This window comes from Ahaetulla prasina, chromosome 16, assembly GCF_028640845.1.
Source record: "Ahaetulla prasina isolate Xishuangbanna chromosome 16, ASM2864084v1, whole genome shotgun sequence".
Lineage (NCBI taxonomy): Eukaryota > Metazoa > Chordata > Lepidosauria > Squamata > Colubridae > Ahaetulla > Ahaetulla prasina.
Genome location: NC_080554.1, coordinates 7,862,020 through 7,885,000, shown reverse-complemented (window position 1 = coordinate 7,885,000; position 22,981 = coordinate 7,862,020). Strand labels below are relative to the sequence as shown.

Below are 22,981 nucleotides of genomic sequence, written 5' to 3'. Positions count from 1 at the left end.
TCTTTCTCTTTCTTTCAATTCTTCTCCTTCCTTCCTTTCCTTCCTTCCTTTCTTTCCTTTCTTTCCTTCCTTACTTCTTTCCTTCCTTTCCTTCCCTCCCTTCCTCCCTTATAATCTTTCTCTTTATCTCTTTCAATTCTTCTCCTTCCTTCCTTCCTTCCTTCCTTCCTTCCTTCCTTCCTTCCTTCCTTCCTTCCTTCCTTCCTTCCTTCCTTCTTCCCTTCCCTTCCCTTCCCTTCCCTTCCCTCTTTTCCCTCTGCCTCCCCATTCTCCAGGTTGTGTCATGTCTCTCCCGGCTACCTGGGTGTGTTCTCGATTCGGGGCCGATTAAGGAAGATGAGCATAGCTTACACTGTTTGGAGAATTCCTCGTCTCCGATGCGAGGGCTTGCATTAAGAAGGCCAGTCATCACCATGATTAGTATTCCGCAGCTCCGATAGAAAAGGCTGCCAAGACGACAGAGCCGGAGGCAATCTGCCAAAGATGATTGACTGACTCATTTTCAGCACCTCACAGTTACAGGCCCGATAAGTTTATATTACAGTGCTGATAGCCCTCTCACTCACCTACCATCGGAAGGGCTAATTTGGGTTTCAGATAGCTGCTGAATAGCACGGTAATGCAAGCTAGGGAAGCCTGCCCATTAATCTCAGCTGTGTTGATTTTAAGGCATGCTTGGGGAGATTTGCACCCAAGCCTGTAGGCGATTCGGCTACAACTTTCATCCTTGTACAATTCCAAATATTTGTAGGCTTAATAATACCTTTTCCCTGGCCGTACAGTTTCCCTTTAATTTATTTCTTCTTTGATCCTTACGTCAATAAAAGAAGTCAAGTAGAAGAAGCAGAAAACGAAACCCTAATTTCAGAACCAGCCCCTTCAACACCGGCGGATGAAATTACTATGTATAAATAGAGAGCGAACCCCCACACACTTACTAGCACTGATGGTGTTGCCTAGTTGGGTAATGAAACGTCTTCCAAGTAAATTACCAAGTTCAGAGCTACTGTATATAAACAGGGAACCACACACTCACTAGGCGTGATGATGTTACCTGGTCAGGTCATGAAACGACTGCAAGGAAATAACTAACTTCAGAGCTATTGTTTATAAATAGGGAACCGTACACTCACTAGCCCTGATGATGTTATGTAGTTGGGTAATAAAATGTCTTCAAGTAAATAATTAACTTCAGAGCTATTGTATATAAATAGGGAACCATACTCACTAGCCCTGATGATGTTATGTAGTTGGGTAATAAAACGTCTTCAAGTAAATAACCAAGTTCAGAACTACTGTATATAAATAGGGAACCATACTCTCACTAGCCCTGATGATGTTACCTAGTTGGGTAATGAAACGTCTTCAAGTAAATAACCAAGTTCAGAGCTACTGCACATAAATAGGGAGCTAATCCCAACCTCCCTAGCACTGACACTGTTACCTAATCAGATAGTGAAACGTTTGCAAGCAAACAACCATGTGCAGAACTGATGTGTATAATCAGACAGCAAACCCCACCCTCCACAGCACTGATAATGTGACGCAGTCAGGCAATGACACGTCTGAAAGCAAAACAACCAAGTTCAGAGATCACCAAGGACTCCATAAAGCCGTCCGCTTAACGGCAGAGCCTGTTCTGCAAAGAAGAGGCTAATAAGTGATTGGTCTCATTCGAGACAATGACGAATCCGCATATAGACGAGAGGTCGAACGACTAGCCTTGTGGTGCAACCAAAACAATCTGGAACTGAACACACTCAAACCGTAGAAATGATGGTAGACTTTAGGAGAAACCCTTCCATACTTCCACCTCTCACAATACTAGACAACACAGTATCAGCAGTAGAAACCTTCAAATTTCTAGGTTCTATCATATCGCAAGATCTAAAATGGACAGCTAACATCAAAAACATCATTAAAAAAGGACAACAAAGAATGTTCTTTCTGCGCCAACTCAGTCAGCTCAAACTGCCCAAGGAGCTGCTGATCCACTTCTACAGAGGAATTATTGAGTCTGTCATTTGCACCTCTATAACTGTCTGGTTCAGTTCTGCAACCCAACAAGAAAGACACAGACTTCAGAGGATAATTAGAACTGCAGAAAAAACAATTGCTACCAACCTGCCTTCCATTGAGGACCTGTATACTGCACGAATCAAGAAGAGGGCCGTGAAAATATTTGCAGATCCCTCGCATCCTGGACATAAACTGTTTCAACTCCTACCCTCAAAACGACGCTATAGAGCACTGCACACCAGAACAACTAGACACAAGAACAGTTTTTCCCCGAAGGCCATCACTCTGCTAAACAAATAATTCCATCAACACTGTCAAACTATTTACTGAATCTGCACTACTATTAATCGTCTCATAGTTCCCATCACCAATCTCTTTCCACTTATGACTGTATGACTATAACTTGTTGCTGGCAATCCTTATGATTTATATTGATATATTGACCATCAATTGTGTTGTAAATGTTGTACCTTGATGAACGTATCTTTTCTTTTATGTACACTGAGAGCATATGCACCAAGACAAATTCCTTGTGTGTCCAATCACACTTGGCCAATAAAAAATTCTATTCTATTCTATTCTATTCTATTCTATTCTATTCTATTCTATTCTATAAGAGGTGTAAGACAGCGAAGGAAATTTGAAGCATAGTCAGGTGGTTTAGCAATCGAAGGAGATTCTAGCTAGCTGAACTAGATACAATATCTATCCCAATGGTTTTGAAGGCTTGAAATGCACGGGTGTGGGGTATTGAAGCACACCATCGTCTAGATTAGTTGAATTTTTCCCCCGATGACTTCTCCTCTGCTTTGCTCTCGGTAGCCTGATAAGCACAGTGTGAAGAACGCAAGCCGAGCGTGGGAACGCAGTTCAAAGCTGTAATTTTGGCTTCCTTCCGGTCTCTCCAACTTCGCAAGAAGGCCGATAAATTATCAAGCATCACTCCGGGAGCCCCTGCACAAATCTTCCTACTGGGTTTTTTCAAGGATGAACACCTGTTTTATGCTGACCCAGGTTAAACTCTATTTAACCCGGGTCAGGTTAACATAGTGTAAGCCGCCCTGAGTCTTCGGAGAAGGGCGGGATATAAATGCAAATAAAAAAAAACAACAACTCAGAAAGGATTTTCCCAGGCTGGGATTACACATTTTACACAGGGGCGGGTTCTACTTGCCTTTTACTACAGCAAGGGGAGAGCGCTTGCTTCTGCGCATGCGCAGATCACCCATTAGGACGTCGTGGTGGGAGGGCAGAGCCTCCCGCTGGTTTTACTACCGGTTCTATCGAACCGGACCGAACCAGGATCAACCCACCACTGATCTTACATCTTCCAGCATTTAAGGCAAGTTCAATGCAGGAAGTCCTCAACATATGGACCACAACGGAGCCCCCAAATTCCTGTGGTTAAGTGAGACAAAGGCCTCCATTTTACGACCTTGCTTGCCTCCATTGTTAAATGAAATCCCTACAGTTTTTAAGTGAGTAATTGGTTGTTAAGTGAATCTCGGTTCCCCGCTGACTTTGAAGGTCGCAAAAAAGGATCGCGCGATCGCCGGGACACAGCAACGGTCATAAGTATGAGTCAGCCTCTGAATTTTGATCACGTGGCCATGGGGGACGCTGGAGAGGTCGTCGCTTGTGAAAATCGGTCCTAAGTCACTTTCTGCAAGGGCGTCTAGAATCGCCAAACAAAGTGTTGTAAATCAAGGATTACCCTCTAGAGTCAACTTTGGACAAAATCTCTTTCTTACAAGCTGGGCTATGAGCATGCAACCTGCTTGTTTTCCAAAGAGATGGGGTTTTGAGGGGGATCAGAGTTTGCCCATTTTTAGGGAAAAGTCTAAAAAAAGGGGAAAGAAAATGGAAAGAGCACCAGGAAATTCTAGTCCTGTTTATTTTCTACAAAGCCTTAGTAAGACTAGACTTTGAATACTCCATCCAGTTCTGGTCACCATGATATAAACAGGATGTCGAGACTCTGGAAAGAATGCAGAGAAGAGCAAGAAAGATGATTCAAGACTAAAATATATGAAGGACAGTTGCAGGAATTGGCCTAGTCTAGAGAAAAGAAGGACTAGGGGAGACACAACAGCAGTCTTCCAATATTTGAGGGGCTGCCCCAAAGAAGAGAGAGTCGACCTATTTTCCAAAGCACCAGAAGGCAGGACATGAAACGATGGATGGAAACTAACCAAGGAAAGAAGCAACCTAGAACTAAGGAGGAATTTCCTGACAGTGAGGTCAATAAACCAGTGGAACAGATGTTGCCTCCAGAAGTTGTAAGCGCTCCAACACTGGAGGTTTTCAAGAAGAGACTGAATAGCAACATATAGATTTAAAACCAGAAATATTTTTGTTGGGTATTTTAACAGAAAAGTACAATAAAAGGAATACATATCTAATTTTACACGTGTTAACAGCAGTGCACAACAGTGGAAAAACAATGAGATCCCTACAGATAAAAGTGTAATAAAAAAATTAGAATGCCCAGAGATGGATAGATTAACACTCCAAATAAAGGAGAAGGAAGAAACAGAATATTTTTTAATGTGGGATTGGTTTTACCAATGGTTAGAATAGAATAGAATAGAATAGAATAGAATAGAATAGAAGAGAAGAGAAGAGAAGAGAAGAGAAGAGAAGAGAAGAGAAGAGAAGAGAAGAGAAGAGAAGAGAAGAGAATTCTTTATTGTCCAAGTGTGATTGGGCACACAAGGAATTTCTCTTGGTTCATATGCTCTCAGTGTACATAAAAGAAAAAATACGTTAGACACTCAAAAGTTTAAGAGAACGATCAACTATACAATGAAGGTTTACCAGTATGGATAAGCACATATGTGATTATTATTAATGCTATGAATATTAGTGTTATCATTACTATTATTATTTTTCAAAATTAAGTGTACCCAGACAACACACTCTTCATGTAGATATTGAGTTTTTATGTATTCTAAAGAAAAACATATCAATAAAACATACAAACATCTGAAGTTAAAAAAAAAAAGAAAAGAAGAGACTGGACAGCCGTTTGTCTGAAACAGTATATAAGTCTCCAGCTTAAGCGGAGGGTTGGACTAGACGACCTCCAAGGTCCCTTCCAACTCTATTATTCTACATTCAGTGAACTCATTCAAAACCCTCTTCATCTCCCCGCTGGTCTTCTGTTACACCTCTTCCACAGACCTGCTACTCCGCCTCCCTGCTACTAAACTTTTCCCAGATTTAATGAGTAATAAATTGTGCCTGAGTTAGAAGGGTTTCTCGCCCACCCCCCATTCATTATAACTCTCCTGATAAAAAAAAACAACATGGTTTACCAGCTTCAGTTGCTAAGGCTTTGGTGAGTTGTGAGAGGAGGCCAAATGCCAGGCGAACCCCCTCTGACCTCCTGTTCCAGATCCTGCAATAATAAATACTTCCAAGCTTGTCTCCATCTTCAAGAGACTTGGACAAGATCCAGAGTAGCTATTCCCGTGTTAAACCTCTAATGAACTGGAATCCCAGCTGTAAGCCTTTTCAAAAGACTCAGCTAGCTTTTTCAATATGAAATATTTGGTCGCCATGGTGTAAAAAAATTGTGGAGACTTTAGAAAGAGTGCAGAGAAGAGCAACAAAGATGATTAGGGGACTGGAGGCTAAAACATAGGAAGAACGGTTGCAGGAACTGGGAATGTCTAGTTTAATGAAAAGAAGGACCAGGGGAGACATGATAGCTGTGTTCCAATATCTCAGGGGCTGCCACAAAGAAGAGGGAGTCGGGCTGTTCTCCAAAGCACCTGAAGGCCAGACAAGAAGCAATGGGTGGAAACAAATCAAGGAGAGAAGCAACTTAGAATTAAGGAGAAAATTCCTGACATTGAGAACAATTAATAAGTGGAACAACTTGCCTGCAGAAGTTGTGAATGCTCCAACACTGGGAGTTTTTAAGAAGATGTTGGACAACCATTTGTCTGAAGTAATAATAATAATAACGACAGAGTTGGAAGGGACCTTGGAGGCCTTCTAGTCCAACCCCCTGCCCAGGCAGGAAACCCTACACCATCTCAGACAGATGGTTATCCAACATTTTCTTAAAAATTTCCAGTGTTGGAGCATTCGCAACTTCTGCAGGCAAGTTGTTCCTCTTATTGATTGTTCTAACTGTCAGGAAATTTCTCCTTAGTTCTAAGTTGCTTCTCTCCTTGATTAGTTTCCACCTATTGCTTCTTGTTCTACCCTCAGGTGCTTTGGAGAATAGCTTGACTCCCTCTTCTTTGTGGCAACCCCTGAGATATTGGAACACCACTATCATGTCTCCCCTAGTCCTTCTTTTTATTAAACTAGACATACCCAGTTCCTGCAACCGTTCTTCTTATGTTTTAGCCTTCAGTCCCCTAATCATCTTTGTTGCTCTTCTCTGCACTCTTTCTAGAGTCTCAGCATCTTTTTTACATCGCGGCAACCAAAACTGGATGCAGTATTCCAAATGTGGCCTTACCAAGGCATTATAAAGTGGCACTAACACTTCACGTGATCTTGATTCTGTGGTGTAGGGTTTCCTGCCTAAGGAGGGGGTTGGACTAGAAGACTTCCAAGGTCCCTTCCAACTCTGTTACTCTGTTCTCTTCTAAACAGCATCTATTATTCTATTCTAAATAGCATACGGGCAGCCCTTGATTACACTGGGAAAAAAAGGGACTTTAGAACCGGTTTTTAACATGACCTTGGCAGCATTTCCCCTGTGGTCACGTGATCCGAATTCAGGCGCTCGGCAAATGATTCAAATTGATGACAGCCGCCGTTTAGCAACATCTGGAGCGCCGTCGAGTCTTCTAACCTTGCCTTGGATGAGCTCCAAATTTAATCAAAGGCTCTGAAGACAAAAGAGCAAACGGTGGTCCCTCAACAGCAGCTGGAACAGCAGGCATGTGCTGAGCCCATCCCTCACGCCTCTGTGTTTAATGATAAAGTCCTACACATAGGCAAAAAAAACCAAACAAACCCAAAAGTACACAGATAGACTGGGTGAAAGCAGGCTTTATAGCAGTGACTGTGAGAGGATCTTGGTGTCTTGACTCCCTCTTCTTTGTGGCAGCCCCTGAGATATTGGAAGAACTGCTGTCATGTCTCCCCTAGTCCTTCTTTTCATCAAACTAGGCCTACCCAGTGTTGTGCCTCGCCCTCCCTCCTCTCCTCAACCGGGCCCCTCCTGTCGCCTCCCGGGCCTGCTATCAGATTCAGAGTCTGATAATGAAGAGGAACGGCCTGGCATGCCTCCAGCCCCCAGCCTTGGCCCCATGCCCGGACAGAATGTCAGGAATGAACAAACAAACCTCACTCCTACAACGTGTGAGCAGGGAGCCAGCCACGTGCTAGAATTACCGGCAGCAGATCCAGAGGAAGGGAATTCACAGTGGACGGATCCCCGCTTCCGGAGATCTGAGAGGCGACGTCAGCAGAAGGAAGGGAGGGGCAGGCCTGGATAAGTGCTGAGTCATGGAGCCACACCCCACAGCCTATATAAAGGATCAGCTTGAGTCAAGCAACTTTGAGTCAAGCAAAGTCTCCTTTCGTTTGCTGAAGTCACACCTTGAATTCCTGCCTGCCCTGAGAAATCTGAAAGGAATTTGGCAAAGCTGCAGAGGCTTCGTGGCCATGCTTGATATGGACTTCCTAGACCCGGTCGTCGGAGGGCGAGGGGGACACGACATGCAGTTCCTGCAACCGTTCATCCTATATTTTAGCCTCCAGTCCCCTAATCCTCTTGGTTGCTCTTCTCTGCACTTTTTCTAGACACTGAAAGTGCCTGAGACTTTGCATTTTGATTTAGCGTTGATTCAGACCATTTCATTATGGACTTCCTTCGGCACAGCCGGCAGTAGCGGTGGCTACCAAATGCCCGCAATTAAAATAATATCCAATTTTGTCTCTTCCACCAGCAAGCAGAAATTAATTGAGCACCAGGTGCGTGTAAGAAGCCTTGTCTGCAATTTTCTTGTGTCACTTTTTTTGGAAATGCAAGTTCATTTGACGAAAGGCAAGACGGCCACGCAATTAACATTTGCCGCCACGGCAGCTTTGGGAAGCGGAGAAGAATATACGGGGAGAGAAAATAATGGAATTTCTCGAAGGCGTCTTTAATTTCTGCCAGACTGTCTTGTTCTTCAGAATCAGAATAGAATAGAGCTGGAAGGCACCTTGGAGGTCTTGTACTCCAAACCCCTGCTCAAGCAGGCGATCTTATACCATTTCGGGAAAGTAACTGTCCAGTCTCTTCTTTAAAAACCTCCAGTTGATGAAGCACCCACGACTTCCGGTGGCAAGCTGTTCCATGGGTTCGTTGTCCTCACTGTTAGGAAATTTCTCCTTAATTCCAGGTTGCTACTCTCCTTTTTTTTTAATTTGCATTTATATCCCGCCCTTCTCCGAAGACTCAGGGCGGCTTACACTATGTCAAGCAATAGTCTTCATCCATTTGTATATTATATAGAAAGTCAACTTATTGCCCGCAACAATCTGGGTCCTTGTTTTACCTACCTTATAAAGGATGGAAGGCTGAGTCAACCTTGGGCCTGGTGGGGCTTGAACCTGCAGTAATTGCAAGCAGCTGCTGTTAATAACAGACTGTCTTACCAGCCTGAGCCACAGAGGTTCCTTGACATTGTTTCTTGTCCTGCCTTCAGGTGCTTTGGAGAATAATTTGACTCCTTTCTTCTTTGTGGCAGCCCCTCAAATACTGAAATCCTGCTATCGTGTCCCCACTAATCCTTCTTTTCTCTAACTAGCCAAACCCAACTCCTGCAGCCATTCTTCATATGTTTAAGCCTCCAGGCCTTTAATCACCTTAGTAAGAGAGAGAGAAAGAGTTCAGAGATATTTTATTTATTTTATTTTATTTTATTTATTTGTCAAACACAACAATATATATAAGTATAAGCATGAGATAACCACACAAATTGAATACAACCAAAGGGAACATTAGGAGAGGAACGGTAGGCACGCTGGTGCTCTTAGGAATGGGGTGAGGTCAATAGTAGACAGTTTTTGGTTAAAGCTTTGGGGATTTTGGGAAGAGACCACAGAGTCAGGCAGTGCATTCCAGGCATTAACAACTCGGTTACTGAAGTCATATTTTCTGCAATCAGGATTGGAGCGGTTCACTTTAAGTTTAAATCTATTGTGTGCTCGTGTATTGTTGTGGTTGAAGCTGAAGTATTTCACAAGAAGAGTCTTCCACTCCTCTGCCCGCAATAAAATCCCTTATGCCACCAGACTCCAAATGTTGGGCTTTAGACGACTTAGAACTACGCCGCCTTCAGTCTGACCTAAGCATAGTACATAAAATTATCTACCACAATGTCCTACCTGTCAATGACTACTTCAGCTTCAACCACAACAATACACGAGCAAATAATAGATTCAAACTCCTGGTAAACTGCTCCAGACTCGATTGCAGAAAATATGACTTCAGCAACAGAGTGGTCAACGCCTGGAATGCACTACCTGACTCTGCGGTTTCTTCCCCAAACCCCCAAAACTTTAAGCTTAAATTGTCTACTGTTGACCTCACCCCATTCCTAAGAGGTCTGTAAGGGACATGCATAAGAGCACCAGCGTGCCTACCGTTCCTCTCCTAATATTCCTTTTTCACTTACTCTTTTCATGTATCCAAATTATGTTTATACTTTTACCTGTTATCTTATATATGATTGACAAAGAAAGAAAGAAAGAAAGAAAGAAAGAAAGTTGCTCTTCTTTGCACTTTTTCAAAAGTTGAGTGAAAAGTTAAGTAGTGTGCTTCTCACGCAGGTTAACCGTTTTGCCTTTCGTACTAGGCGGCTCAGTGGCTAGAAAGGTCGGCAGCTCGGCGGTTCGAATCCCTAGGGCAGGTGTCCTACGTGAGCAGGGGGTTGGAGTAGATGACCTCCAGGGTCCCTTCCGACTCTGTTGTTGTTGTCGTACGTGCAGGAGAGCAGAAGGAACGGGTTGCCTTATAGGAGCGAGAGAAACATAGGCTGCAATGTTGAGCTCGCTTCGGATCGCCCAAAGAATTCACCCGCCAGGGAATTTCTTCTCTCCCACGTTTCTCTTAACGTTCACATTTCTCCTGTGCGCGGAAAAATGAACACATCTGGAAGGTTGATTTGGGGGCCTCTTTTTTGGGGGGGCTCATCATCTAGTCCGCGTCACAGCACCGCTTCCCAATCTGAATTGAGGACCTGTATACTGCACGAATCAAGAAGAGGGCCGTGAAAATATTTATAGACCCCTCGCATCCAGGACATAAACTGTTTCAACTCCTACCCTCAAAACGACGCTATAGAGCACTGCACACCAGAACAACTAGACACAAGAACAGTTTTTCCCCGAAGGCCATCACTCTGCTAAACAAATAATTCCCTCAACACTGTCAAACTATTTACTAAACCTGCACTACTATTAACCTTCTCATCATTCCCATCACCAATCTCTTTCCACTTATGACTGTATGACTGTAACTTTGTTGCTGGCAATCCTTATGATTTATATTGATATATTGACCATCATTTGTGTTGTAAATGTTGTACCTTGATGAAGGTATCTTTTCTTTTATGTACACTGAGAGCATATGCACCAAGACAAATTCCTTGTGTGTCCAATCACACTTGGCCAATAAAAAATTCTATCTATCTATCTATCTATTGAAGCAAAATCTCATTTCCCATTTTTCTTTTTTCTTCCCAAGTGCAAAATTTTAGCAAGAAACTCTTTTCGCATTTGTGCATGCGCCGCGTTCCAAAGCATGTGCGGCCCTCTATTGGCTGACGCCTAGAACTGCACCTTCTTCTCTCTTTCAGCAGAGAGGTTTCCTTCCACAACTGAGTATCTTTTGATTTCAGGGTCCCAGAATCATACTTTTTTTTTTCCCCTTAGCAATGGTACAAAAAGGATTGGCCACTGCCATTGTCTGGGGTGTTTTCAACTTCCTAGGCTTTGAGAACTGGGAAGTTGGTGGTTTCACCGGGCGTTCTCCCATCGCTTGCTAAACTTCCTGGTGGAAACCAATTCATTCAGAGATATCTCCTCTAAGTGTATTAGTCAGAGGCCAAATGGCTTCCCTACAAGATAGGTTGTTTCATATTATGCTAAGGCTTTTGTGCCAAAGCTGGACTGTCCAGGACCTTCCCGCCAAGCATGAATTCTGTAAATAATCTTCTCCTCCTCCTCCTCCTCCTCCTTCTTCTTCTTCTCTTCCTCCTCCTCCTCCTCCTCCTCCTCCTCCTCCTCCTCCTCCTCCTCCTCCTTCCCCTTCCCCTTCTCCTTCTCCTCCTCCTCCTCTTCCTCCTCCTCCTCCTCCTTCTTCCTCCTCCTCCTCCTTCTCCTCCTCCTCCTCCTCCTCCTCCTCCTCCTCCTCCTCTCCTCCTCCTTCCCTTCCCTTCCCTTCTCCTCCTCCTCCTCCTCCTCCTCCTCCTCCTCCTCCTCCTCCTCCTCCTCCTTCTTCTTCTTCCTCTTCCTCCTCCTCCTTCTCCTTTGGCAGCTTCTTCTTCTTCTCCTTTGGCTTCTCCTTCCTCCTCCTCCTCCCTCTCCTCCTCCTTCCCTTCCCTTCTCCTCCTCCTCCTCCTCCTCCTCCTCCTCCTCCTCCTCCTCCTCCTCCTCCTCCTCCTCCTCTGCTCCTCCTTCCCCTTCCCCTTCTCCTTCCCCTTCTCCTCCTCCGGCTTCTTCTTCTCTTCCTCCTCCTCCTCCTCCTCCTCCTCCTCCGGCTTCTTCTTCTCTTCCTCCTCCTCCTCCTCCCTCTCCTCCTCCTTCCCCTTCCCCTTCTCCTTCTCCTCCTCCTCCTCCTCCTCCTCCAGCTTCTTCTTCCTCTTCCTCCTCCTCCTTCTCCTTTGGCAGCTTCTTCTTCTTCTCCTTTGGCTTCTTCTTCCTCCTCCTCCTCCTCCTCCTCCTCCTCTGTTCCCATTTTGGAAAAGTTCCATACAAACGTCCCCTCTTGAAAAATTTTCCCTACGAAGATAACTTATGACCAAAATTTAGAATGGGAACCCATCCGCACCTTGTAATTAAATCAGCACGAGAACAGCCAGCCATAAAAATCCATCAATGGAAAGAAAACTCGATGGGAAAAGAGGTTCTTTTATTTCCCCTCCTCATGCATAGTGCTACTGCAAATTAAAACGTAGCATAGATGTAAACGTCCCCTCTACAGATGTGTCTTTGGGGTATTTTGGAGATGCATCTGGTTTTTTTCCTCTCTGCACATAAGGACATGGGTGGAGGGGAGACAGGCTTTAACTCTTCCTCCCTATCACACTCCCAAGGAAACCAAGGAGGAGGAGAAACAACTGCTCTGGTTTTTATTTTTTATTTATTTATTTATTTTAGTGTCAGGAGGGCCCTTTTTAAGTCTACATCTGGCGCATATGCTTTGCAGCAGCAGCATCTACCAGGAGAAAAACTTTCTTGTGGCATCTGCTGCCAAACCAGGTGCTGCAGCTCCTGTGGTCAGCGATTCTGCAGATGCCCCACCTGTCCAGGTAGAGAAAGTGCTGCTTATCCCCTCCAGCACAAAGGCTTGCATTTATGGCCCATCTAAAATGGTGTTTTGCATTTTTAATATATGATAAGATAGATAGATAGATAGATAGATAGATAGATAGATAGATAGATAGATAGATAGATAGATAGATAGATAGATAGATAGATAGGATGGATAGGTAGGTAGGTAGGTAGGTAGGTAGGTAGATAGATAGATAGATAGATAGATAGATAGATAGATAGCCCATGTAAAATGGCGTTTTGCATTTTAAATATATGATAGATAGATAGATAGATAGATAGATAGATAGATAGATAGATAGATAGATAGATAGATAGATGATAGATAGATATAAAAAGATAGATAGATGATAGATAGATAGATAGATAGATAGATAGATAGATAGATAGATAGATAGATAGATAGATAGATAGATAGATAGATAGATAGATAGGATGGATAGATAGATAGATGGCCCATGTAAAATGGCGTTTTGCATTTTAAATATATGATAGATCAGCGGTTCTCAACCTGTGGGTCGCGACCCCGTTGGGGATCGAATGACAATTTGCCGGGGGTCGCCTAAGACCATCGGAAATATGGGAAGTATACTTGCGAGTCGAAGAATCGCGCTCCAATGGTTGACTCCACAAGCCAGCTGCAGGCTCTTCAAATCACTAGCCGAATTCGGCTTCAGGTGCGATGAATTAAAAAAGAGAGAAATCTTTGCTCTGATGTCTCCCTCTCAAGCCAGCTGCAATCACTCCCAATCGCTAGCCTAATCTGGCTTCAGGCACGATAAACTTAATAGGGGAGGAGTCTCCGCTTTAATGCCTCCGTCCTCAAGGCAATCGCAAGCAGGTCAGATCGCTAGCCAATACGGCTTCAGGCGCGGTAAATTCAAAACAAAAATAATTTTACGGTTGGGGTTGCCACATCATGGGGAATTGTATTAAAGGGGTCGCAGCACTATAAAGGTTGAGAACCACTGTGATAGATAGATAGATAGATAGATAGATAGACAGACAGACAGACAGACAGACAGACAGACAGACAGACAGATAGATAGATAGACAGACAGACAGACAGAATTTGTTCTTCTGTGTTGTGTCATGCAGTTGTAAAGCGGTTGTTTTGTTTCTCCAATGTACAGATCTGCACAGGCCTCACTGCATGGTATTGCATATTGCTCATTTTGTGTCCGGGTGTTTTATCCCTTGGGGTGGACAAGCTTCTGTCTTAGTGTACTCTTGGGTTTAAAGTGATTATTGGCATCGAGAAGACTGTGGGACAACCTGATAAGTGAAGTTTATGTTGAGGGAACCGTTCTCTCTCGATGGGCGAATTGCAAAGAACTGTTGTTCTCACTCATCCCAATTCACTGGCTTTGCAGCTCGGTTGTGTATCTGCCTCGTGTACCTCCATGCCTACCTTAGATTTCTTCTGTTAGATTGTCTGGAGCAACCTATTCTTCATTAACCAAGGCTTTCCTCCATCCTTGGTTGATTGGTTGGTTGGTTGGTTGGCTGGTTGGCTGGTTTCGTTTTTTTTCAAGATCATAAAAATGGCAGGATTCCGTGCAAGCTAATTAGCTCTTTCTGTTCTTTGGAAAATAAAAGTCGGCTGGAGATTGAATGGCAGCGTCGTTGTGTTTCGGAGAAGTCTGGCTGCATTTTAGGACTCTGTACACAATATTATGAGAGGAGGCTGGCAGAAGGAGATGGCTCCAGGCAGCCACTTTGGCAAACTTTTGTTGGTGGCCTCAAGTTGAGCAAAGTGCTTTGAAAAGCCAAAATATTCATGTTTGCGGAGGGCAGATGGTTGAGACCAGAAAACGTCAATTCCCATCTCTCAGAATGTATCTGCCTCTTTGGAAGCGTATAGGATGTTGCTAAACTCTTGAGTAAGACTAAGAAATAGAGCCTGTATCGTGGAAGGTTTGTGGGCTAAATATCACCACTTCTGGATTCAGAAGGTTCCCATTGAATGGGAAAAGAAACCAGGTTTGATCTGTTCTGAGGTTCTCTCTCCGTCTCTGGATTCCAGATTCCCACTGAATGGGAAAAGAAACCAGGTTTGATGTATTCTGGATTCAGGAGGTCCTCTCTCCACCTCTGGATTCCAGATTCCCACTGAATGGGAAAACAAACCAGGTTTGATATATTCTGGATTCAGGAGGTCCTCTCTCCACCTCTGGATTCCAGATTCCCACTGAATGGGAAAACAAACCAGGTTTGATGTATTCTGGATTCAGGAGGTTCTCTCTCCACCTCTGGTTTCCAGATTCCCACTGAATGGGAAAACAAACCAGGTTTGATGTATTCTGGATTCAGGAGGTTCTCTCTCCACCTCTGGTTTCCAGATTCCCACTGAATGGGAAAACAAACCAGGTTTGATGTATTCTGGATTCAGGAGGTCCTCTCTCCACCTCTGGATTCCAGATTCCCACTGAATGGGAAAAGAAACCAGGTTTGATGTATTCCTACAAGAGAGCTTGGTAGCTCCATTCTGAAACGCTTCTCCTGATGGTATGGAGATATTGTACTACTGTAGCCCCTGCTTGGCACTGAACCTCTGAACAATCCAGAAGACGATGCCAAACAGATGCTTGCACTGGAGGAATGGAGGAAGAGATGTCTACCAGGTGTCAGCAGCTGACCTACCTTGTCCAGGTTCAGAATCCCAGACAAGATCAGGATGAGTTTATATTTGGAGCGGGAAACCAGCAAACAATTTCTAAGTTTGTAGGCTAGGCTAGGAAGTCAATCCCAGAAGGAGAACCACTGGGATGTCTATGAAGAATTACACCCGAAAGGCTAACATTTCTGAGTTTTTCTCTCCTTGTTCATACGTCTTGGTCTTTTCCCTTCTGAATCCAAGTCGACATTTTTCCACCCTCTCCAGATTGTGTCCAAATCACTGCGCTTCAGTTCTCTGGTTTCTTTTTCCTAGGGAGAACAATTTCATCAAGGACTTTCCCCAACTGGCTGATGCGTTGATGGTCATTCCTCTACCGGTTGAGGAACAGTGTCGTGGTGTGCTATCAGAACCGCTTCCCAACCTCCAGCTGTTAACTGGTAGGAGCCTTGACTTTTCTATGGTGGCCCCATAGTCCTCCTCCTCCTCTTCTTCTTCTTTCTCTTCCTCCTTCTCCTCTCCCCAACCTACTCCTTTCTAGCACATAACGTTCCCTAGTTGGGTCATGAAACATCTGCCAAGAAAACTACCAAGCTTCGAGATCACCAAGGACCCCACAGTTGTCCTCCTCTTCCTTCCTCCTCCTCCTCCTCCTCCTCCCCTCTCCCCAAACCCTACTCCTTTCTAAGATTGATGATGTTCCTCAACGTCTGCTAGGAAGCCACCAAGCTCAGGGAGCATCAAGAACCCAACAGTCCTCCTTCTCCTTCTCCCCCTTTCCCTTTCCCTCCCCCCTCCTCCTACTCTCCCCAAATGCTACTCCTTTCTCACACTGACGATGTTCCCTAGTTGGGTCATGAAACATCTGCAAGGAACCCACTAAGTTCAGGGAGCACCAAGGACCCCACAGTTCTCCTCTCCTCCTCCTCCTCCTCCTCCTCCCACACCCTATTCCCCCTTCAATCACTGATGATGTTCCCTAGTTGGGTCATGAAACATCTGCAAGGAACCCACCAAGTTCAGGGAGCACAAAGTACCCCACAGTTCTCCTCCCTCCTCCTCCTCCTTGTTCCTCCTCCTTCCACACCCTATTCCCCCTTCAATCACTGATGATGTTATCTAGTTGGGTCAAGAAACATCTGCAAGGAACCCACCAAGCTTCGGGAGCACCAAGGACCCCACTGTCCAACCCTGAGCTACAGGTATTTTCTTCTCTTGACAGGGGACATTCGATACGATGAAGCCATGGGATACCCTATGGTTCAACACTGGAGGGTCCGAAGTAACCTGTACAGAGTGAAGCTCAGCACGATCGCCCTCTCATCAGGTAAGCAGAACCAATTTGTAAGGGTTTTTTTTATAAATGGCCACTGCTCCTGCAAGACCTTAGCAGGTGTCTTCCAAGGCTCTGCAGATCTTTAATGGCTGGAATCGGTGCTGTTCTGTAGCATCTTACAGATAAGATGTGTATCTCCAGCACCCATTGCATCTCTCTCTCTCTCTCTCTCTCTCTCTCTCTCTCTCTCTCTCTCTTCTGTCCTCTTCCTCCTCCTCCTCCTCCTTCTCTCTCTCTCCCTCTCTCCCTCTTTTCTCTCTCCTCCTCCCCTTCTTCTCTCTTTCTCTCCCTCTCTCCCTTTTTTCTCTCTTCTTCTTCTCTCCCTCCCTCTCCCTCTTTTCTCTCCTCCTCCTCCTCTTCTACTCTCGCTCTCGCTCTCTCCCACTTTTCTCTCTCCTCCTCCTCCTCTTCTCTCTTTCTCTCTCTCTCTTTTTCCTCTTTTCTCTCTCCTCCTCCTCTTCCCCTTCCCCTTCCCTTTTCCCTTTCCCTTCTTCTTCCTCTTCTTCTCCTCCTCCTCCTCCTCCTCCTCCTCTTCTTCTCTGCTCATTATCTTCTTCTTCTTCTTCTTCTTCTTCTTCTTCTTCTTCTTCTTCTTCTTCTTCTTCTTCTTCTTCTTCTTCTTCTTCTTCTTCTTCTTCTGTTTCTGCTTCTTCTGCTTCTCCTCCTCCTCCTCCTCCTCCTCTCTCTGTCTCTCTCCCTCTCTCTTTCTTTCTGCTTTATCTTTCTAGGATTTGCAAATGTCCTCAAGATTCTGAACAAGGACAGCAGCCGGGAGGAGTTGCTGTATTTCATTCAGCAGTACGGCTCCCATTACATAGCAGAGGGCTTATACGGCTCTGAATTCAGCTGCACCATTCACTTCCCAAGCAAGAAGATACAACAGCAGCTCTGGTTGCAGTATCAGAAAGGTAAGTAGCTTGAGAAAAAATGCTGGCACTTTCTTAATCTTTTGTTATACAAATTCCATATTCATTTTGAACTGGACAAATCCAGTTGGAAGACCTGGAACGACTGTGCATTCCAATTTTGCAACATTCTTATGGTCCTGTTTAGGCCAGGAAGTCCCTTTCTCACACGATTGTCCAGAATCATGACTTTTTCTTCCTGCAGAAGGGAGGGAGGAAGGAAGGGAAAGAAAGAAGGAAGAAGAAGAAAGGAGGGAGGGAGAGAAGGAAGGAAGGGAAGGAAGGAAGGAAGGAAGGAAGGAAGGAATGGAAGAAGAAGAGAGGGAGAGAAGAAAGGAAGGGAAGGGAAGAAGGAAAGAAGGAAGGAAGGGAAGAAGGAAGGAAGGAAAGAAGGAAGGAAGGAAGGAAGGAAGGAAGATGTGAAAAATTGAAAAATAGGAGAGGGAGAGAGGGAGAAGGAAGGAATGAGATAAGAGAAAGAAGGAAGGAAGATATGGAAAATATTCTAAGAAGGGGGGGAGGGAGGGAGGAGAAAAAAGAAAGGAAGATATAGAAATTATTCTGAGAAGGAAGGAAGGAAGGAAGGAAGGAAGGAAGGAAGGAAGGAAGGAAGGAAGGAAGGAAGGAAACTGCTTATTTTCTTATGATTGTCTCACTGGATCATGAATATTTTGAATTGTTTGAATTGCCTGCTTGGTTGTGAAGTCACATCCCCGGTCCTAGTTAATTAAGATTTATTCCCCATTACTTTCATTATTGAGCTGGCTTTGCGACCTTCTGCAGGTCTTCTTGGCCTGCTTTAATTCAAGGCCCTCTCAAGTGATGTAGACATAGATGTCATGCCCCTCTCTTTTTCAACCCGCCTCTCTTTCCTTTCTCACAAGTGTCCATCCGCACACCTGATTTTCTCCCACGGGCTCCTTGGTGCTGTCTCCCTTTTTCTGCCTGCTGTGCTGTGATCCTTTTTCAGCTCCCTCAAAATTGCCCAGGGTGATTTAGGCAGTTTCTTTTTTAATTTATAAATGTGGCGTAATTGAGCTATCTGGCAATAGTTCTCTTTTCATCGCTTGCGACAATGATGGTCTTTAAAGGAGTGTATTAATTCAGCCGCAGATGCATTGTGCTACGAGATAAATAACCCGGCGCATCGTTAAAAGTGGGCGGTAAACTTTGGGGGTTTGAAGCTAAAATCCTGGAAGTTCTCAAGTTTGCCGTTGCCGGTTGAGAGAGAGAGAGGGAGGAGATAGGAACAGGAAGAAAGAAAGGGAAGAAGGAGTTGGAATATGGCAAAGGGAGGGAGGATGGAAGAAAGGAAGGAAGGAAGGAAGGAAGGAAGGAAGGAGATGGAGGGAGGGAGGGAGGGAGGGAGGGAGGGAGGAAGGAAGGAAGGAAGGAAGATATTATGTTGGGGGGAGGGGGAGAGGGAGGGAAGAAAGAAAGAAAGAAGGAAGGATGGAAGGAAGGAAAGAAGAAAGGAAGGCATTGTTGGAGGGAGGAAGGAAGGAAGGAGATGGAGGGAGGGAGGGAGGGAGGAAGGAAGGAAGGAAGGAAGACATGTTGGAGGGAGGGAGGGAAGAAAGAAAGAAGGGAGGAAGGAAGGAAGGAAAGAAGGGAGGAAGGAAGGCATTATGTTGGAGGGAGGAAGGAAGGAAGGAAGGAAGGAAGGAAGGAGATAAAAGAAAGAAGGAAGGAAGATATGGAAAATATTCTGAGGAAAGAAGGAAGGAGATAAAAGGGAAGGAAGATATGGAAAATATTCTAAGATGGAGGGAGGGAGGAGGAAGATAAGAAGGAAGGAAAATACGGAAAATATCTCTCTTTTCTCCAAGCCGCCAAAACAAAGGATGGGAGTTCAGTCCCGAGAAGAAGACGTTCTTAAGGGACGATTCTCCCAACGTGCACAATTTGCTTCGTGCATTGCGCACGGATTCAGGAAGGGAATTCTTGCTCGCAGTCCACAAAAAAACAAAACAAGGCCGCCACCACCACAACTGTGCCCTATTTCCCAACGGCGCCTGTCACATTTTGGGAATGTTTGTTTGGGTTTTTTTTTCTCTCTCTCCCTAGCCTGCACTCGGGTGTTGCCATTTTTATTTGGTTTTTGGTTTTTCTGGCAGCAAATGCATTCCTCTCTCTCTCTCTCTCTGTCTCTCTCTCTCTCCCCCTCTCTCTCTTTCTCTCTCTCTTTCTCTCCCCCCTCTCTCTCCCCTTCTCTCTCTCTTTCTCTCTCTCCCTCTCTCCCCCCTCTCTTTCTCTCTCTCTTTCTCTCTCTCTCTCTCCCCTCTCTTTCTTTCTCTCTCTCCTCTCTCTCCCCCTCTTTCTTTCTCCCCCTCTCTCTCCCTCTCTCTCTCTCTCTCCCTCTCTCTCCTCTCTTTCTCTCCCGTCTCTCCCCATCTCTTTCTCTCTCTTTCTCTCCTCTCTCTCTCCCCTCTCTCTCTCTCCCCTCTCTCCCTCTCTCTCTCTCCTCTCTCTCTCCCCACTCTCTCTCCCCTCTCTCCCCCTCTCTCTCCTCCTCTCTCTCTCTCTCTCTCTCGCCCTGCTTGTTGGGGTCTTAAAGCAAAGATGAAAGGCCAGTTTCTCCAATGGCGAAGCGAACAGGGATGGGGGGGTGGGAATGCTGAAGGTGGGCTGGCACACAGCACCACCACCGCCGCCCCGTCCTGGCAATTAATCATCTTTGCTGCATAAATTTCCAGGAATAAATATCAAACGGTGGAGGCGAGGTTTCCAGGTTGGGAAAGGAGGCAGCCGGCTTTGAATCAATCATGCATCGCTTTGGCTCGGTCTTTTGCGTGCAGTTCGGCTGTGCGTGGAGTTTCACGGGAGTCCACCGGAGGCTTTGTTTTTGAAAACAAAGGGCCCCGGCTACACGCGCGCACGCATACACACGTACAATCACGCACTTTTGTGCATTGAGTACAGCTACAGGGTGATATTGACATTAATCCCAAGTGCTCCAAAAGGTGTCTCTTAAGAATAGAAGGCCTTCCTTCCTTCCTTCCTTCCTTCCCTTTCCTACTTTTGTTCCTCTCCCCTCCTGTCCCTCCCTCCCTCAGAATCCTTCCTTCCTTCCCCTCCCTCCCTTCCTTCCTTCCTCCTTTCCCCTCCTGTCCCTCCCTCCCTTCCTCAGAACCCTCCCTTCCTTCCTCTCCCTCCCTCCTGTCCCCTCCCTCCTTCCTTCCCTCCCTCAGAATCCTTCCTTCCCCTCCCTCCCTCCTTCCCTTCCTTCTTCCTTTCATTCCCTCCCTCAGAGTCCTTCCTTCCTTCCCCTCCCTCCCTTCCTTCCTTCCTTTTCCCTCCCTCCGAATCCTTCCCCTTCCTCCTCCCTTCTTCATTCCTTCATCCTTTTCCCTCCTCTCCCTCCCTCCTGCAGAATTCTTCATTCCTGCCCCTCCCTCCTCCTTCCTCCTTTCCCCTCCTGTCCCTCCCTCCCTTCCTCAGAACCCTTCCTTCCTTCCTCTCCCTACTTTTGTTCCTCTCCACTCCTCTCCCTCCCCCAGAATCCTTCCCCTCCCTCCCTCCGTCAGAATCCTTCCTTTCCCTCCCTCCAGTCCCCCCCTCCCTCCTTCCTTCCCTCTCTCAGAATCCTTCCTTCCTCTCCCTCCCTCCCTCTCTCCTCCTGTCCCTCCCTTTCTCCCTCAGAATTCTTCCTTCCTTCCAACAGAAGCAAACTAAGGAAGGTGACTGAAGTCGAATAATTCACCGTTTCTTTATGTTGCACTCAAATTCTGTCACACAACAGCTTTTCTTTTTAACAAAAAAATAAAAAGCACACCGAGGTGCATCCGCAGACGGGATTTTGGGCAGGTGACAAATTGTAACCATATGGTTAATAATTCATAGAAGGTGTGATTGTCGGAGCAAAACAGGGATGTTAAGTGCTGTCGGTTTGCTAGGAGGTGAAACCAGGAAGACTTCAAAACGGGGAAGGCAATGACGTTTAGAGAAGACATATGGCGGGGAAAAAGGGAAAAAAAAACCTCAATTCTCAATACATTTGGTGTGAGCTCGCTTTCTTGTATCACATTCCTAAGAGCAAATTGATGGTCCTTGGTGGGTTGGCAGTATGGCCCTTATCCCACAGGCAGGCAGGCAAGAAGGTAGAAAGGAATAGTAAAAGCACTTAGATTTATATACCGCTTCACAGTGCTTTTACAGCCCTCTCTAAAGTAGTTTACAGAGTCAGCACATTTCCCCCAACAATCCTCGTGTTACCAACCTTGGTGCAGTGGTTAAAAATGCAGTATTGCAGGCTAACTCTGCCCACTGCCTGCAGTTCGATCCTGACAGGCTCAAGGTCGACTCAACTTTCCATCCTTCCGAAGTCGGTAACATGAGGATTGTTGGGGGCAATGTGCTGACTCTGTAAACCACTTTAGAGAAGGCTATAAAAGCACTGTGAAGCGGTATATAAATCTAAGTGCTTTTGCTATTCCTTCCTACCTTCTTGCCTGCCTGCCTGCCTGCCTGTGCAGTGGTTAGACTGCAGTACTGCAGGCTGACTCTGCCCACTGCCTGCAGTTCAATCCTGATGAGCTCAAGATCGACTCGACTTTCCATCCTTCCAAGATCGGTCAAATGAGGACCCAGATTGTTGGGGGAAAGAGGCTGACTCTGTAAACTGCTTAGAGAGGGTTGTAATAGCACCGTGAAGTGGTATATAAGTCTAAGTGCTATTGTTATTGCTTGCTTCCTTCCCTCTTTCTCTCCCTCTCTTTTCTCCCTCCTTTCTTCCTTCTTTCCTTTTCTCCCTCCCTCTCTCCCTCCTTCCCATGGTGGCGCAGTGGTTAGAATCCCATATTGCAGGCTAATTCTGCCTACTGCCAGGAGTTCGATCTTTTAGAGCAGGTCCCCTTCTTCTTCTTCTTGCTTTGCTTTGCAGAAGTGGTTATGTGGATGGTGTTTTTTTCTTTAAAACCCTCCCTGTGCAATAGGTATGTATGCACACAGTTTGCAAAGTGAGCACAAAACAGATGGTGGAGACATGTGATGTGACAATTTGGCTGGCACACCGGCAGCTGAGCATTCCATCAGCCGAAGGGAGTGGATTTTAAATCCCCTTAAATGAATCTATGGCTTTCCAAAAAAAAAAAAGAAAAGGAATTCAGAAGGATGCACGAGACTTATAGGTGCTAGATGGCTTTTTTTTTTTTTTCAGCTGAACCGGCAGGAATTACCTGCAACCAGGGGTGCTATTCAGCACATTCTGGAGAACCGGTAGTGGAAACTTTGAGTAGTTTGGAGAACCGGCAAACGCCACCTCTGGCTGGCCTGTGTGGGGCGGGGTGGGTGGGAATGGAGATTTTGCAGTATCCTTCCCCTTGGAGTGGGGAGGGAATGGAGATTTTGCAGTATCCTTCCCCTGGAGAGAGGCGGGAATGGAGATTTTGCAGTATCTTTCTCCTGGAGTGGGGCAGGAATGGAGATTTTGCAGTATCTTTCCCCTGGAATGGGGCGGGAATGGAGATTTTGCAGTATCCTTTCCCTGGAATGGGGCGGGAATGGAGATTTTGCAGTATCTTTCCCCTGGAATGGGGCGGGAATGGAGATTTTGCAGTATCTTTCCCCTGGAATGGGGCGGGAATGGAGATT

General features: G+C 45.5%; 1 protein-coding gene across 2 annotated transcripts in view; it reads left to right on the top strand.

The window, feature by feature from the left end:
* Nucleotides 1–22,981, top strand: part of ASTN2 (astrotactin 2) — a 479,279-nt gene that overhangs the window by 354,472 nt on the left and 101,826 nt on the right. For both annotated transcript variants that reach the window (XM_058159180.1, XM_058159179.1), the window contains exons 14-16: nt 15,464–15,588; nt 16,371–16,475; nt 17,213–17,392. In XM_058159180.1, the coding sequence (XP_058015163.1) occupies nt 15,464–15,588; nt 16,371–16,475; nt 17,213–17,392 (410 nt within the window). The remainder of the gene's footprint in view (nt 1–15,463; nt 15,589–16,370; nt 16,476–17,212; nt 17,393–22,981) is intronic.